The sequence below is a fragment of the Anopheles bellator genome, chromosome 2 (genome assembly GCF_943735745.2).
Source record: "Anopheles bellator chromosome 2, idAnoBellAS_SP24_06.2, whole genome shotgun sequence".
In the NCBI taxonomy this organism is placed as follows: Eukaryota; Metazoa; Arthropoda; class Insecta; order Diptera; family Culicidae; genus Anopheles; species Anopheles bellator.
In genome coordinates, this window is record NC_071286.1 from 39,722,466 (window position 1) to 39,737,342 (window position 14,877).

General features: G+C 48.7%; 3 protein-coding genes across 3 annotated transcripts in view; 2 read left to right on the forward strand and 1 right to left on the reverse strand.

Annotated features, from left to right (window-relative positions):
- The window catches only part of LOC131207511 (trithorax group protein osa-like), a 106,271-nt gene extending 104,275 nt beyond the window's left edge, over nucleotides 1–1,996 (forward strand). Inside the window, exon 20 of the mRNA XM_058200127.1 lies at nucleotides 37–1,996. Within this exon, the coding sequence (XP_058056110.1) occupies nucleotides 37–1,944 (1,908 nt within the window). The 3' untranslated portion in view covers nucleotides 1,945–1,996. The remainder of the gene's footprint in view (nucleotides 1–36) is intronic.
- A 5,844-nt stretch (nucleotides 1,997–7,840) lies between these two features.
- Nucleotides 7,841–8,887, reverse strand: LOC131207512 (uncharacterized). The gene is made up of 2 exons (XM_058200128.1): nucleotides 8,836–8,887; nucleotides 7,841–8,751 (listed from the first exon to the last, which is right to left on the reverse strand). The coding sequence occupies exons 1-2, from the start codon at nucleotides 8,885–8,887 to the stop codon at nucleotides 7,841–7,843; spliced, it is 963 nt and encodes a 320-aa protein (XP_058056111.1).
- Nucleotides 8,888–9,301: 414 nt separating this feature from the next.
- On the forward strand, nucleotides 9,302–14,191 carry LOC131207513 (uncharacterized). The gene is made up of 2 exons (XM_058200129.1): nucleotides 9,302–9,307; nucleotides 13,976–14,191. Exons 1-2 carry the CDS (start codon nucleotides 9,302–9,304, stop codon nucleotides 14,189–14,191), a joined length of 222 nt encoding a protein of 73 aa, XP_058056112.1.
- The last annotated feature ends 686 nt before the right edge of the window (nucleotides 14,192–14,877 follow it).

The following is a 14,877-nucleotide window of genomic DNA, read 5'->3' on the forward strand; positions in this document are numbered from 1 at the left end:
CAGAACGGAGCGAGCCAAACCGCAGCCACAGACGAGGAAGCGGAAGAAAGACGGGGTGGAAGCCGTTCTCCGGTGGCGATCAAGAGCAGCAGATTCAGCGTGGCGGAAACGGTACGCGATCCGGCGCGCGTATTGAAACGTCGACGCATGAGCGACTACGAGGACGAATGTTACACGCGAGACGAGGCGAGCTTGTTCCTCGTGACCGAGGGCCAGGATGCGCTTGCTCGACGCTGCGTGGCCATCTCCAACATATTACGTAACCTCACTTTCCTGCCAAACAATGAGACTGAATTTTCCAAATCGTCCCGCTTCCTGGCGGTTCTCGGCAAACTGCTCTTGCTGAACCATGAGCACCCGATGCGTACGAAAAAGACCCGAAACTACGATCGCGAGGAGGATGCCGACTTTTCCGACTCATGCAGCAGCCTGCAGGGAGAACACGAGTGGTGGTGGGACTTTTTGGTGCAGATCCGGGAGAACATGCTTGTGGCGACGGCCAACATTGCCGGTCAGCTTGATCTGTCGCGCTTCGACGAACCGATCTCCCGCCCGATCCTCGACGGATTGCTCCATTGGGCGGTGTGTCCTTCGGCTCACGGACAAGATCCGTTTCCGACACTCGGTCCGAACGCGGCGCTGTCACCGCAGCGGTTAGCGCTGGAGGCACTGTGTAAACTGTGCGTCACGGATGCGAACGTCGATCTTGTGATAGCGACGCCACCCTTTTCGCGGCTGGAAAAGCTCTGCACCGTGTTGACACGCCATCTGTGCAAGAACGAAGATCAGGTGTTGCGCGAATTTTCCGTCAACCTGCTGCACTACCTGGCTGCCGCCGACAGCTCGATGGCCCGTACGGTTGCCATGCAGTCACCCTGCGTTTCGTATCTGGTGGCATTCATCGAGCAAGCGGAACAAACGGCACTCGGTGTTGCCAATCAGCATGGGATTAACTTTTTGCGTGACAATCCCGATTCCATGGGCACTAGCTTGGACATGCTTCGGAGGGCAGCTGGCACGTTGCTGCACCTATCCAAGCATCCGGACAATCGGCCTCTGTTTATGCAGCAGGAACAGCGGCTGCTTGGGCTTGTGATGAGCCACATTCTCGATCAGCAGGTCGCCTTGATCATCTCGCGTGTCCTCTACCAGTGTTCACGCGGCACCGGTCCCTTAACGACCATGGAGATCGAATGTTCTTCATTCTCTGTACGCTCGAAAGATGCAACTCCATCATCGGCTACAACAACAACAACGACTCATACGAGTGTAGCGAGTAACGCATCACCAGCAACAATGGTGTCGACGACACTAACGGCAACTGCGTCGCCTTCTTCAACTAGCGACAGAAAGCTAGCGGCGGCAGAAAAAGCTTCGAATAACGGTGACGTGACACGGCCATCAATCGAGAGTTCTTCGGCAAATGTTGCTACGACGAACGGGACGCCGGTGGCTGCCGCCGCTGCCGTCGCTGCCGGTGTAATTTTAAATGGTGCTGCCTGCCCAGAAGAAATTTCGGCACGAAAACCTACTTATGATGGCTCCTCTACAACAGCAACGGCTGCTGCTGACCCATTATCGCCGACAGCGGCTGGCGAGAGTTCCAATAAAGCCGCTCTCATCAGCAACTCATCTTCCAGCAGTAGTACCAGCAATTGTAACGATGATGAATCGACTGTTGAAGAGCAGTGCGCGGCAAACACTTCGCCAACGAATACGACAACGGCAATTGCATCAACGGCAGGGTCGTCAGCCACGGGGACAACCGCTGTTTCGATTGGTAGTGGCAATGGTAGCAGCAACAATCCCAGCAGTGCTAATGTGTCGAGTGCTCCTGCTCCAACGACGGCCACTACCTCTTCGACGGCGGCAGTGGCCAATGCCGCTAGTGCAGCAGCACCACCACCGCAGCAATCGCAACATCCTATCACGGCATCGTCGTAGTGGAGGAAAGCCCTCACACTAAGGCGTGTTCATGGCGGCAACAATAGTAGCAGCAGTGACGATAGTATCCCGCCAGTAGTGATGGGTCGATGGCGACGTCAACGAGGACGAGGGAGACCTCGAGCAGTAGTGAACGAACGGACCCACTCTCCAAGGGGGCAAATCGAGCGCCAGATGCAGCTGTGTCGGAAGCAAAGCAAGTGAACGAACTGAGCTGAAGAAACGGAACTGACGCCTGCACCACCCGCTGTTGTTGCTGCTGTTTCGATGTGTAAATAAAACGTGCATCTATTAGTAGTTAATATGTACGAGTACATATTTAGATAAATGAGAAGAACGGTTAGACTCCCCCGAGGATAAAAGGTCCCAAAATAGAGCGAAAGATAAAAACAGAACGCGGGTGCGAGTCCCGCTGCTAGTTTTACTCCAACTATGAATACAAAAATTAAGCAAAAAACAAAACTCTAGCAAAACAGTAGAAGCTGTGAGTGGTGTCACGCTTGACACAAATTGTATAAAAGAAAACAGTTAGAGTAAAGATACAAATAAGTATTGCACGAAGGTTGGTAGTGGAAGAGGCGTTGGTATAAACCGCCCCATTATCAGCAGCACCAGGTGTTGGAGGTGCTTGAGTGTTTCCGGGTATTTTAAAAGATGTACAAGTGGCAATCCTTTAGTAACAAAATTGGTAGCAGAAGCAAATCAGACACACATCACGCATCGCGCCTGTAGCAAGCAAATACGATACGCCCGTAACTCTCTCGCAGATAGGCACACGCTGAGGCAAACGTACAGTTTGTACAGTTCTAAACAATGGCCTGTGAGGGAAAAGTAACGAAGTAGTAAAATATAGCAATGTTGGTCGATGTTTCTCGAGCAATACCTGATGTTCGAGAACAAAATGACACGCACACACAAACACATACACATGTTGTGTCTAATTTGTGAATCATTTCATACGTTTAACGGCAGATCGAAAATGGCACCTGGCTTGACCCTAAATACGGATCTACCCCTCAAGTGTAGCACATGCTCTGCTCTTAAGCGTTTTAGTTAGCCAGAAGCGACACCGAAAGTATTACGCGGCAGACACGCTGCAGGGTTTAATTTTATAGTACATTGGATCGTTTGATCAGTTTAATTTGGTTGTAACAACATAACAACTATCCTTGGAGAAAGAATTGCGTATCATATCTTTTCGGTTGCCTCTCTCTGTGTGCTGCGTGCCTTGAGTATCTTTTTTTTGTTTTTTTAGTTTCTTCGACTAGATAGAAGAAAAAAAATGATTGAAAATTACGAGGAGCTTTTGCTTTTGAAAGTTTAACGTACTTTTGAAGAGTGCAACTACAGTTTGTTGTTAGTGCATGCGAGATTAACATGTTTTGTTTTATAACCTCTCTTCGACGATAGCTTGTCCTGCAGCAAGAAAAGCACCTCTAAAGCAAGCAAAAGAAGCGGGCCGTGTTTGTGTGGGTGTGTGTGTGTGTGAGTGAATAGCAAAAAGTAGCAAAAAATTAACAAAAACACGAAACAAGAAAATAGTGAATCTTTAAAGCCACTTGTTTATGAGATGTGTACATATTAGCATGTAAGTAAAAGGAAAAATCGGAAAGAAAGTCTAAAACAAAGCACACGAGAACCTTAGAGCAAAGGGATGAAAGTAGGACCGAGTTATCGTTTAATAGCAACAGAAACAAAGCAAACGAGAAAAAAAATACAAAAACAGCGGGTTGAATCAGCTAGCTGCTAGCCAGAAGTAAAACAATGTGTTAATTTAGTGTAGTTCAAACCATTTAAGCTTCGACGTCAACACACAACAAGAGTATAATAATATTAATAATCTGTATAGTAAAGTGAGTGAATGGTTACATTTGTAAAAGGAAAAAAAACGAAGAAAACGGGGCGCTTTCCCGGAGTACATGCAGACACACACAGAAGCATATTGCCCACATCTTCTCCCTCTTCGCTCGTCACTGCTGTGTATTATCATTCCACTCGTGTGGTGAGTTCAACCGCAGTGGGTGGGGCTCACAGGTCTCACACATGTACACACATACATCCACAAACACATACAAACGCGTATATACACCTCCTTCTCACCGAACGCTTGTGGTGGGCTTTCGGTTGGCGAAGGAGAAAAGGTGTGGCTACGGAATGACGTACCTTACGCTGCTTGAGAAACAATGGAAAGGATGGTGCTCGCATAGAATATCAAACTTCTGGAAGATCCTTCGAGGGACGTGTGGCTGGCCTTCTGTTTCCTCCCCGGTCCCCACCGGGGACTGTAAATGAATCTCTAATCGTCGTCAGGCGGGTATGCTTCCAAATTCCGGGTCTCATGGGATTTGGTGATACTAAATTGCTGCTAGCACAAACTGGGACGAAACCAACAATGAAGATGACGCTACCTGCTGGCCTAGCCACACGACCACGACGCAGAGAGCAGTGATAAAAAAGATCGCAAAGGAAAACAGACTAACGTTGAAGGGGGGAGTGAAACTTAGCAAAATAACAATTGGTAGCTGTGTGTAGGTTATGACCTTGCATCATCTTTTGCGTTTAACGATATGTGCTAGGTTCGCTTACGTTTTCCTGCGGCAACACGACTTCGCGCAGACATGTTGGCGTTCCTTTCGTTTTGTTTAACTTCGTACCCCGAAGGCCTGCTTGTTTCCGTGGTTAGCCCTTGTTGCGTCGTGAGTGTAGCTTGTAATACAGTATGCATTGTAAGGTTGTAGAAGGCGAGCAAACGCTGAACTGAAATGGTTTCGTTTTAGTTCTCTAAAGATCAGGGTTGCCATGTAAATTGGTGAGCAACATTTAAAAAGCAAGGAATTTGAAGTGTAGATGCCGCTGAGCGAAGAAACAAAAAAGCATTCAGCAAAAAACCCAACGCTTGCTGTGTTGTGTGCTGCTGTGCAGGAAATGACTTAAGGTGTCTCGGGGAGGCCAGAAATTGATTTTTTAAACGAGACACACGGCCGTAGGTTTTTTTTGTGTTAGTTTTATTTTAACCCAGTCAGGTCAAGTCTGTGCTATTTGAGTTTTGTGTATATGTATATGTATATATGCGTGTGTATGTGCGTGGTTTGTGTGTGGCCCAAGGAATGAACGTGAATTAGCTAAGCGATTAAATTATTACTACTCTTATGTTGGTCTTTTTGATCCTATTTGTGTAGGTTTTTGTTTTTTTATTTGGGTCCTATTTGTCCCCCGTTACTCCGTCTGCTGCACTGGTTAGTCAGGGGTTAGGCGCTTCAGTAAAGGGCACCGTGCTGCACTGTGCTGCACTGTAAGTCACTTTACTGTACACTTCGTTTTGTTTTGTTTTACATAAACTGCAGCTAAGGTGATGTGACTAGTGATAGTGATAGCGTGCTCTAGCGTTCGTGTTTGTGTGTAGACGATCTACCAAACCTCCTTGTCAGCGGAATCGGCAGGGGATCGGCAGGGGTTCCGTAAGACGAACAGTATATTAATAAATGTGAATATGAGGGCTAAAATATGTATTTAGATATAGAGCTGGCCGAGACAGATCAGAGTGTTGACGAGCGCAAACTTAATTCAGGAGCATTGAACGCTCTCTCCCTGGTTAAGCAGCAAACTCGAAAATAAAATTGTAAAATGTAATCACTACTCAGTGGGATCGGGCGCAATCGGTGTATCGGTGTGTGCGTTCAGGATATGTCAAGTGTAAAGGTAGCGAGACAGCAGTAGCATAAGAATAATTTAATTAATAACTAACAGTTTTACGTGCAGGGCAAGGAAAGGCCGAAAGAAGATCGAGCATCGAGGATAACCTGCGCAGCTAAGGAAGTATCAGTCAGGCACGCATATATTTTGCAACGAGGAGAAGAAACATTCTTCTCGGAGCGTACGAAAATCTGCAATACCGATCAACGTCGCTGGGAAAAGGGACAAATTCGATTCCGCGTACCAAACGTGTTTGCGTCGCTTGGCAGAAGCAAACGCGCGTTCTTATTCCAGTAGGTCCATCTCCAGAAGGGAAAAATGTGAACGATACTGTCGCTTGCATTTTTCTCGACTCTCACTTCACAACGAGCCAGGTTATGCTGTGGATGTTTGTAGGTTTTTGTGTGAAAGGCGGCTGGTGAGACAACAGATTCTCAACAATGCATTCGCACGGGACGGCCGCGGTCGTCTGCAATGAACGATCGAAAACAACGTGCAACGTGTGTTAGGCTGACAACTGGGTATGATTGATCGTCAGCGCTATGTAGATGGTGATGCAATGGTTCGATGCATTGAGCTATTTTAAGTCTATTTAAGTCTACGTGTATAATATAGTATACGGCGCCGCTGACGAACCAAGCTTCCCTCAGGGGGAGTGCGGTGGGAAGTAGTAGGGAGAGGCAGTAAAGATCGTGCCGGAATATTTACCTTGTGTGGTCAAACAGAGAAAACAGCAAGCATGTAGCACGCTAGCTCTGTCGCCCGCTATAGAGATCACAAACAATCTGTGGAGGAATTTAAAGGGGGCGCACTGGAACACACGCTGCTAACGATCTTTATGGTGACGATAATATGTGGTGGTGATGTGGAATCGATGGTGACGAAGGAACCAATCTAAGAGAAACAAAGCTCGCTGTGGTGAACCGATTGACCGCAAAATTAAAAGAACAAAACAACAAACTACACACAAAAACATGCGAAACGGTGACTGGAAATCCCTGAGATATTGATAAAAGTAAAACAAATGAACGAAAAATAACGGTAAGAAGGAAAACCAACGGTGGGGCGTAAGAAATATGCGTAAGGAAAAAACAAATTATATTACGACGAGGAAAAACAATATTTGTAATTACTATTATTGATACATAAAAATATAAATACACTTAGTTTTTTTTTAATTAAAAATAAAATTGAGAAAAATTTAAAACAATAACATGTTTGTCGTTTCACGCGTGTGTTGGCATTAGATTGTTCGTTCCATGGTTGATGTGGTGGTTGTCATCATAATTAGTTGGTGCAAAAAACGCTCAAATTAAAAAGTAATGGTTATGCCTTTGTCGTTGAAATGTTTCTTTATTTTTATTGATCAAATTTATAACATTTTTCATCCAGTTTAACCTATGAAATCGGCTCACTCTGCCGGTTCTCGTTGTCGAACATTAAAAAATTAAAAAAATATATAAATAAATACTTCTTCCTCCCCGTCGTTGGTGAACGTGTTTGCGAATGGAATGGCGGGTATCTTGTAGTGAATGTCATGTTTCTACTTGTTAATGAGCGCGAAATGGGTGAAACGGGTTGCATTTGTTTTTCTACGGCCCTCTTCTTGCAGCATCCGCAACGCGACCCCATGGGAAGTGCAATTGCACCGCGGGCGACCACACTGAAGAAAGACACGGCTGAGTCATTGGTCAGATCGGCGACAACATCAAACGTCAGTGAGCAACACTAAACGCGCAAAGATCGGAGCCGGTTTTTCGCGAATGGAAATCGAAACGCGATCCAGCGGCAATCGTACCTCGTGGTCCGTGAAAAGAGCTTCCGCGTAACGGAACCGGTTGGGTAACGGTAGCCGTCAAGGGTTTGGCAGCGGCGGCGAAGGAAAGCAAACGGTCCGGGAGGAAAGGCAAAATGGAAAAACATAACACCCTCGCTGGCGCGCGCCAGTTTTACACCCTCTGGTGTGGTGGAAGTTTTCACTTTCGCTCGCGATCAGCTGAACGTGCGCCGAAGGTGGAAATCAGCGCCTCCGGAACGCCAGCAGCGCAATTCGGTATGTTTGATTCCATCGGAAGGATGGCGATCGGGTGTGTTGTTGTTTGAGAAGGGAAGAACAGTGTCTCTATTAAAACATAGATGATCATGCCACAAGGGGCTGTGACAATAACGGCCTGTGTTCCATCCGCCCGTTCCGTGGCGCCCACTAGTAGCCGGCGAAACTGAATGTCTGCTGGGACGCCTTAAAGTCCCCGTAATTGTGGTTGGCGGCCACCTCGATCTCGCCACTGTTGATCTCGTCCTCCGACGACGAGTGGGAGGGCGATCCCTTGCTGTTCGCCTTGCCGATCTTGGACTGCAGCGTGTGATGGCCGCCGCCGCCGTGCGAATCGATCGATTGCCCAACGTGCACGAGCGGGATGGCGGCGTGTGCGGCCGCTTCGGCCGCATTGTTCTGGGCTTCCTGCGCCGAAGCGGCCGCCTTGTGGGCCGCTTCCTGAGTGGCTTCAAAGTCAACGCGTGCCGAGTTCAGTTGCTCCTCGATCGCTTCGACCCGCGACTTGGCCGCTCCGACCATCTGCGTCTGCGACGCCAACTCGGCCGCCGCCTCACTTGCGCTCTGTTGCGCGTGCTCGGCCGCAACCTGCGCATTGTTGAGCGCGCTAGTCAGCACTTGCACGTGATTTAGTGCCTGTTGGGCGGCGTGCTGAGCCGCTTTCGCCGAACGCTTCGCTTGCTGCAGTTGCTGAATCTCGGCATCGAGCGACTGGTGGGCCTCCAGATTTTGCTGCTCCAGACCCTGCAGAAGCACGTGTTTACCGGCCAGGGCCGCTTGGGCCGTGGCGGCCGCCTGTGACGCTGCCTGCGCAAGTGTGTTTTGAGCCACGTATGCCGCCTGCTTGGCGGCCGCGTGCTGATTGGCGACCGCCGAGTTGGCCTGATCGGCGGAACCCTGCGCAATCGACCGCAATCCGCTGCCCGCACTGTAACCGGACTTGGGTGAGTAACTTCCGCCTCCACCGTACCCGCCACTGTTTCCGCTCCCCAGCGAGGTGTTGGAGTCGTAGTCGTAATCATAATCCTTCTTCCGATCGACCGTACGGCCCGCGGTCCCGGCTGGAAGTGCAAAGAGCAAAAACAAAGCAACGCACGGCCATTAGACTGAGCGGAAACCACGCGGACCACCGCTGCCTTCCTTACCGATGCACATCAGCGCTGCCACAGCAACCGTTGCCAGAGGGACGAGTTTCATGGTGAGCTTTGTGTGTTGTGCCTGCACAAAACGGACGACTCGGACGCGACAGTGACAGTGAAATGCTAGGAAGCTGTGAACGGAATAAGGCGGAACTTGTTAGTGGTGTTTGAAGTAACTGAAGCGCATCAGGCAGCCACCAGCATCGACGTCTTTGGAGGGTAAATATTTGATCGTGAAAACGCTCCCTGCCACAACCTGTTTCGGATCGCTGCCTCACCCCGGCGGACACTGACACTGACGATTTGCGTTGGCCGCGGGCGGACGCCTTCGGTTGCGCAACTGCGGCGTCCACGGCGACATTTGCTTACTTTCAAATCATTCGGGCCGCACTTGTGCGTTGGAAAACCGGATGAGATAATGCGGAAAATTGCAACGCGCGGCGCGCTGAGTGCGATCATGCTCGATTAGAAGATGGATGTAAGCCCGCGTTCGAGCTAGTGTTTCCGCACAATTTATTAGATTTCGTGCATCGGCATTTGTGTTCAAAAGTTGTGTTGTAATGGTTGTTCTTCCACTTCATCAGATGTAATTTAGTGATCCTAAATTAGGGAACGATCGGATCAAGAAAAGACTGCAGCTGTGTAACGGTGCTAGGTGCGAGTGAAGGACCGTGTAAAGATAAGAAAAGAAGTCACGCGTCACGGTTCGGTACGACGGGGCAAATGAAGTGGAAAAATGAACAACATTAAAGCTAAGTGTCCACTTCGAACGGGCGCATTGTTGGGCTACGGCCATCCGTTTAGGAGATGCACCTTGAGCTCAATGGGTAGCGCGAAGTTGTGAACCTTTCAGAGCCACTTCCTGAACGTAATACAACCCCCCACCGGTGCTGTAATGGGGTGGTCATTAACTCATCGCCTATGTTGGCGCCATTGTGCAAGAAATTTCGTAATCATCAATCGGAACATCAATCGATCGCTCTCGAAAACTTCGAAGGGTCGTAAAAAACTTAAACACAACTCCACTAAATTATGGAAACAGGCACCCGGTTGAGGACAAATTAAACTAATTAATTTTATGTCGCCGCACCTGTATTGTGCCGTGTTTAACATGCTGACTGCCTCATCGGGTCACTTTCGCTCGATGAAACGATCGGACGATGAACGGCCACAAAACGCACAGCGGCCAGTGGTCATGCCTGGCCTGCCGAAGGATGGTACCATTACTCGATAGACATATTTGTGCTTTCTTCGCAGTGTGGACCCACTGCAGGACACACTGCGAAAACAGTGTGGTTCCCTTGCGTACTTTCACCTTCTCCCCGATGGACCCAAGGATGGGTATATTTTCGGTTGGTAAAACAAGATGTGAGTAAGAAATCCACTAGCCAATGGCGGACAATAATAGAGAAGCTGTGTTTTTACTGCAACCGAAATGTTTCACCAGTACCGGAAGTAGTGGAAAAAAAATGCATGGAGTGTTGCAAAATAAAATTGTTTGATTTTTGGTAGCCACCTTTCTCCAAACATGCCGTAAAATGTGTGCCGCTCTCTCTCTCTCTCTCCCGCTGCGGTTCCGTTTCATTGACTGCTGCTTCACGCATAAATTTTGGGAAATTGTTGCATAATTTTCTGGTGCTTTATCAATATTTTCACGTTTTACAACACCCATCGGCGGGGGTCAGCCAAATGTGCGTTCAATGTGGCGTTTCGATTGATCCGTTTCGGCACATTATACAGGCGATTTCCCAATGGTACGCTCATTAGAAATTAGTTAAACTCATCAACTGAATGTTGATGTGCCACAGTGGATAATGCTGCTAATGTGCGAACCGCTTAGCCTGAAACTAATCGATAAGGCGTTTCGAAAAATACAATATTCGGTCCGGTCTGTTACAAAACCATGACAGGGGCGCCCTATAAACGGGGGGCCACAAATGCACAAATTCAAGCCGAAACTGGCTACACTGGGAACTGGGATGGCGAGGCGGTAGTAAAACGATAAAGTTTGGTCAATCTAAGCCTGTCTTTACCGTAGCCCGAACCACATTCAAACTGCATATGCAAACGATAAATGCCTCAATAGAAATGTAAATGTCGAACCCGTTCCGTTACGCGGATGACGCGGTCCGAAACGGGACTTGGTTCACATAATTGGCACACATTCTGGTCCGACGGAGAGCCCGAGTCGTTGTACGGCCCACGAGAAACGTGTCCCATCGAATTGTGATTTTTAACGCCATCCAAAACGATACATCGGCGTTGTCCACTTGTACGAAAGGTGTTATGTTTAGGGGGACACGAACGTGTTTGAATTTTTTCTGTTTTACCTACCACACAAATGCACGCAATTACACTCACACGGGCACGGACACTTGGGGTGTAATTTAATATCGAAGGGTTTCCCTTGGTGAAGCACTTGGTGAAGCAGGAAGCAGCGCGGTCAGTTTTTCAACTATTTCCGTCACGATCAATCGATCCAGTTTGCAGTTTGGGGCTCCAGAACGAGGAAGTTGGCACACCGAGACCGACGATTTTCGCACTTTCGATACGGGGAAGCCGACACAAGGGTACGTCTTGGCGAGCGGACGAACGACTGGTTTCTGATGTCCATCCAGCCCTGCTGCGGGCCGTTTTATAGATCCCCGCGAACGGCCAACGATCGCCGGCGGTCCGGGCCGCCGATCGGTCCGAGCCTCGGCCCCTGTACCGGCACGGAACGGCGGAAAGGGGAGAGATTTTTCGGAGTCTTTTGTTTTGCTTCGCTCATTTTCCCTGCCCGCCTCTCTGGCCGCGTCCCGGCCAGGCGCACTGCGCCTTCGGCTTAGCTTTATTTTTCTTTTCTCCCAATCTCCCCGTCATTTTTTCTCACCCAACTTTCCTTTGGACCGCAACCATTTTCCGCGCAGCTGCAGGCCGAAAAGCAGAGCTTTTGGGGTGTTTTTTTTCGGTTTGCTTGTCTGACCGATCGGAGTCTCTTTCCGTTTTTTTTGTCCGTGCCTTTCACCACGCCCGGCCGGACCCGGCAGTCCGCGATAGGCACTCTCGGTGGCACTCGTGCGGACTGCGACCCCCTGGGACACGGTGTGTGCCGAAAGGATTGGCCGAATTTGGCCGCTACAGATTTGCGCCACCGTCGATTGAGACATCGACAAAAGGCCGTTGTCACGGCGATAAGTGCGTTGCTTTTAGCATTTCTCCAACCAATCGCCACAGCAGCACAGATTTTGAAGGACCTCTTGGAGGATACGGTCGTTTTTTGCTGCTTGGCGTTGAAATGGTTTTGGTTTTCTCGACCGCCACACCGAAAGGGCACACGGCTCGAGGTATTTCTTTCGCGAGTTTGATTCACTTCCTCGCCGGGGGTCATTCCGATTGTTAGCGCACGCGACGCAACTTCATGTGCACCGTGGTCCTTTTCCTTCATTTCTAGCTTACCGAAGTACCGCAAAGTTGGAATTTTCGGCGATTTTAGGCCCGGAGCAGTGTTAAATATAATTTACTGCGCGCAGGGATTTCCACTTTCGCTTTCAGGGGCGGTTTCTTTTGCGTTACTGTGTTTTTCTCCTGCTAATGTTTTGTACGGTCCGCCAGCCCGCTGGAGGTGCCCGTCGATGATTCATTTGCGGCGATTTATGTTGGGCGCATGGGCCCAGATTGATGGTTAGGCAAAGGGATAAACATGAGATAAGAAGAGTTGGAGATGGGTCGGCCGGCGTTACATGAACAGCAGCCGCGGCTCATCTTTAGCTGTGTTGCGCAACGGACGCAAACGTTCGAGAGACACGGTGTGCCTCGACGAAAAACCCACGTGCTGCCTTGCGGCCGAGCCGGACGATAACGTGGTTTCTTTCGTCTTCGCGAACTGATTCCGGCAGACTGTGAGCTTACTTCTGATTTCCGGGCGTTTTGCACGCTAAACGGCATTCGCAAGGGGTTTCCCAAGGAACGAGGAAGATAAAGGCAACTGTTTCGTTTCATCGTAAATGCTGCTTTTTTGCTGCTTTAATGTGTGCTGAATTGTAGCAATGGAAAATTTGCTTAAACTCAGACCCCAGACACTCGATCAGCCGGTTAAGCTCGAGCTAAGAAGAATATAGTCAACCCCATTTCTGGGAGATTAAGCTAAAAATATAGTGCAACATTCACTTTTTCTTTTGCTGGATGGAAGGCTGGATACAAGCTGCAATTAGAATTCGCAATCATTTTCGCGCCGGAGGCGCCCTATATATTTCGCGAAACGCCAAACTACGGCTACGTGGAACGAGATAAAGTGGCCGATGGTGCCCGATAAAAGCAACAAAGATTGAAGAAAAACTCAAGATTCTTTCACGGCAGCGACAGAATTGGTCACAGTTAGGGAACTATCTAGAGGTGTTGAAATCGTTCCTACATTTCACTTGCAGCTGGACGCCGGGGTAACCGTAAATTGCCGCCGTGGTCTGTGCCTGTGACGATAGAATGATACAACGATTAAATCAGAGCGTCAAATTTGTTGCAAAAGTTTCTCGGCTGGCTACAGAGGTTTGTTACTTGGCGAAAGGTGTTGCTAAATTTTTAATGCTTCTAGCCATTGCATTGATCACCCACCCACGAGGTTCATTCCACCCAAAACTGTGTTCGCTAGTGGCTAAATCGAAATCAATTATTTTTACGTGAATTTCACAACTATACTTAAGATGTTTCGATAGTCGGATTTGTGCCAAATATGCTCCGTTTTGTTGTAAAATGTGTTGCCATTTTAAAGGTACTTCGTAATGCGTCTCTGATAGAAGTCTTGGTTCTTATTGGCGAAAAACTCTAGCAATGTTTTTTCACAATCCTTTCTTCATCCCAATTTCTTATCATTCAGGAAGTTTTGCAATGCGTGGAAAAGGTGATAATGGCTTGGTGCAAGGTCCAGAATATACGGTGGATGCATTAAAATTTCCCAACCTGGCTCCTGGAGGATTTGCCGATCAACTTAAATTATTTCTGTGATTTTATAGATATTTAACGATTTTTTAAGTTGGAACTGTCAGTTTGAAAACGAGCATCGGCAGCGATGGCGAGGCCAGCGGGATCTCCTCGATGTCCGCCTCGAGCACGGCCTCGAGCAAGCCGTCGGGGCACGATCGGCTGGACGCACTAGGCGCTCCCGTCGCAGGACATCATCACGCAGGGCAAGTGTCTGTGTGGCCAGTACATCCGCTGCCGGCTGAAGCGGCCCGGGCCTCGGATCCGGAGCATCTTCCTACCATATGCGCGACGAGATGGAGCGGATGTACCCGCTGATCTTCGCCGGAATCGCGTGCCGGTGCTGCTGAGCGTAATCGCCCGCAACCTCTTCAAGGTGGACGTCACGTGGGGAAAGGTAGTGTGATTGCCATGGCGAGCGGCCTGTCGGTTTATGCTCATCAATCGGGTTAAAGAACAGCGTGCGGCTACCACAGGAGGAGGTCACCTTTAACGGCCGCTGTCGGGTGGGGTCCAGCTGTGTGAAAAGGCTATTCGTTGTAGTGTTTCTCTTTAAGACCCTTGGCCTGTATTTATTTCCAAACATGATCTATTAAATAAAAACGTAAAAGCCGTCGTTAGAATTTCTTTATTTTCGCTGGGATTGGAAAGAAATTATCCATCGAAAGAAATGGGGGAGGAAAGAAAGGTAAGACTCGCAGCAATGCAATGCACGAAAGAAAATCAGTTTCCGAAGCTTCAGGCATACATTTGGGAAAACGCTACTCGCGCTTTTCTTCTCGACCTGACGAAAAGGTTTTCGGCACTTCTTGGCCATTCCAGTGCCTTGAGTGGTTTCCGTAACACGCTGCCAGCATGTGTCGTCATGTTTTTCAATCGCAAAAATTCTTCAAAACTGCGCGCCGTCCCAGCACCAAAAAATTCGGTTTTCTGGAGCCGCAAAATACTAGGAGAACAGGAGCGACTGATAGGTAGCACCCGGTTCATGTTGACATATTAAATCTCGACGGGGAAGCAAAGAGGACAGCCTGATCTCTTTCTAATCAGGGGGGTTCAAAATCTTCTTCAAAGTGGACCGATTTCAGCGATATT